Source organism: Cyprinodon variegatus, unplaced genomic scaffold (genome assembly GCF_000732505.1).
Source record: "Cyprinodon variegatus isolate N-32 unplaced genomic scaffold, C_variegatus-1.0 Scaffold1007, whole genome shotgun sequence".
Taxonomy (NCBI): domain Eukaryota; kingdom Metazoa; phylum Chordata; class Actinopteri; order Cyprinodontiformes; family Cyprinodontidae; genus Cyprinodon; species Cyprinodon variegatus.
In genome coordinates this window covers 210,304-212,716 of record NW_015151460.1, presented here as the reverse complement: position 1 = coordinate 212,716, position 2,413 = coordinate 210,304, and the positions used below count along the sequence as shown (strand labels likewise).

Genomic DNA, 2,413 nt, shown 5'->3' with positions numbered 1-2,413 from the left:
TGGACCATTAACAGAACTAAACTGGACCATGAACAGAACCAAACTGGACTGTGAAGAGAACAAAATTGGACCATAAACAGAACCAAACTGGACCATGAACAGAACCAAATTGGACCATGAACAGAACCAAACTGGACTGTGAACAGAACCAAACTGGACCAAAAACAGAACTAAACTGGACCATGAACAGAACCAAACTGGACCATGAACAGAACAAAACTGGACCAAAAACAGAACCATGAATTTCTCCTTCATCCTCTAATCTTTCATGTGATGACGGCTCATCTGTCTTCTAAAGGGATTTCTTTTTACATTCAAGCATTAAAATATTTTCTAAACTGAGTTGAAATAAAGAGCCAGAGAACTTTTAATGTGCTGCAGAGAATTTATGGACCCAGTGAGGTTTGTTTCTTGGCCTTCAGCACCGAGCTGAAACTGGATCCTGCTGGATATTTGACAACATCGGAAAAACTGACCTCAGAACAGCAGAGGATGAAAAACAAACCCTCTGGTTATGAAAAAGGCATAAAAGTTCATCTTTGGTGCAATAAAAACACCTTGATCATTTCACATTAAACAGTAAATATTAAAGAAAGACTTTAAAATAACAAAGGTGACTAACGGTGGGAACTGCATCATTTAAATCAGATGGAGTACATTTTGCAGCTGGGCCCTACACTTTATTTGATTTATTTTCTGCTTGAGCTCTAATGAATTTACATGTTTAAACAGTCCTAATAATTTATACATTAAGTCAGAGTTTGGTCACTGAAAAATCATCATTAATGTTTAATTATGCTATTTTAATTTCATCTTTCTGTTTAATTCAAACAAAGACTTTGAATTTGAAAATGTTAGACTTATCAAAATGGTTATAAAAAGACTTAGGGATTATTGTATATTATCTATTATTTTTAATTTGTTTTTTAGGGTAAAGTGAGGAAAAACTTTCAGTATTTTAAGAGTTTAATCCCAACCAGATAATAAATGTGTTATTCTAAGAGATTCAGGTGAATAAACCAAATGGATTCTAGTGTCGGTGCAGATTGGAAAAACAATTCACCTCTTGGTTCCACGCCCGGTCCAAACACCTTCACCCCGCTGGTGTCGACAGCTGGATCCACCTGCAGACGGACTGGGAACTCTGGCACCATGTGTCCTCCGTAGTTGATGGTGATGGTATACATGCCTGGGCATGGAGGGGTGTAGGTGATGGAATAGGTCCCGTCACCGTTGTTCTGAACATGGACCTCAGCTTTGGAGCCACTATCTGAGATGATCTCGATGGTGAGTTCAGCTTCACCGGCCTTAGAGCAGTCCACCGTAAAGGCCCCGGTCTCGTTCACCTTTCCCCGCTCCAAGCCGGGGCCACTGGCCATCACCTTGCTGGGGTCGAACACGGACTGGACCACGGCCTTGAAGGGCGACCCAGGGACATGCTGGTCTGCAAACAGGATGTTGATGGCGTATTCTCCGGGTTCGGTGGGTAGATAGGACACAGAACAGGATCCGTCCCCATTGTCCTGGCATTCGATCTTGGCCTCGCATGGACCTTCCACTGTCAGGCCAAGTCCACCGGTTCCAGCTCCCTTTGTGTCGATGGCAAACGGAGCTGGTTTACCCACTAACCCACCCTGAAGACCAGGACCGTAGGCCCGGACCTGCAGGACAACATGTGCATCAATGAGTAAACAGAGGCAACATTGACATTGACAAAAGTCTTCTCCATGTCCTGGAGGAACCATTCCACTTTGTCAGTTAAAACAATCAGCTTCATTTAGATTTCGGATTTATATCCTGACATTTATTTAGAACAAATGACAATGAATCCATTATGGACAAACTTTTCTTCAGGCTTGTAAAGTAAATATTTTATATCTTTATTCTCATATTTAATATTGATCATTGGTCCATATTGTCATTTTTTGGATATCTACAGATAAGACTCTAGTTTTAATCAACATTGTTTTTAGTTGTGTTATCGTGAAAGTTCTCAGAATTTTAGGCGAAAACACTGAAATGGGTCCTCACCTTTGAAGGATCTGGGGGCATGACGCCCTCCACGGTGAACGAACTTCCTGGGACGGGGTTTCCATCATAGCTGATGTCCACTCTGTACAGTCCCTCCTCGGGGGGGACGTACTTCACAGTGTGAACCTCATTGGCTGTGCCAGATTCCAGTTTGCTGGGGATTGGACGACGTGATGCGGAGGTGATCTTTACATCCAGTTTCCCCTGACCTCCAGCACCTCGAGTCGTGATGGAGAAGTCCTGATCCACTCCAACGTCCACCTCTTTGGTTTGAAAGCAAACACATCAGGAAAAGCAGGTAGGTAGGTAGGTAGGTAGGTAGGTAGGTAGGTAGGTAGGTAGGTAGGTAGGTAGGTAGGTAGGTAGGTAGGTAGGTAGGTAG

The 2,413-nt window shown here is 42.9% G+C and overlaps 1 protein-coding gene across 1 annotated transcript in view; it reads right to left on the bottom strand.

Moving 5' to 3' along the window:
* The window catches only part of LOC107100771 (filamin-C-like), a 66,186-nt gene that overhangs the window by 32,570 nt on the left and 31,203 nt on the right, over positions 1–2,413 (bottom strand). The window contains exons 19-20 of the mRNA XM_015399404.1: positions 2,032–2,294; positions 1,064–1,661 (exon numbers count right to left, since the gene is read on the bottom strand). Coding sequence (XP_015254890.1) covers positions 1,064–1,661; positions 2,032–2,294 — 861 coding nt within the window. The remainder of the gene's footprint in view (positions 1–1,063; positions 1,662–2,031; positions 2,295–2,413) is intronic.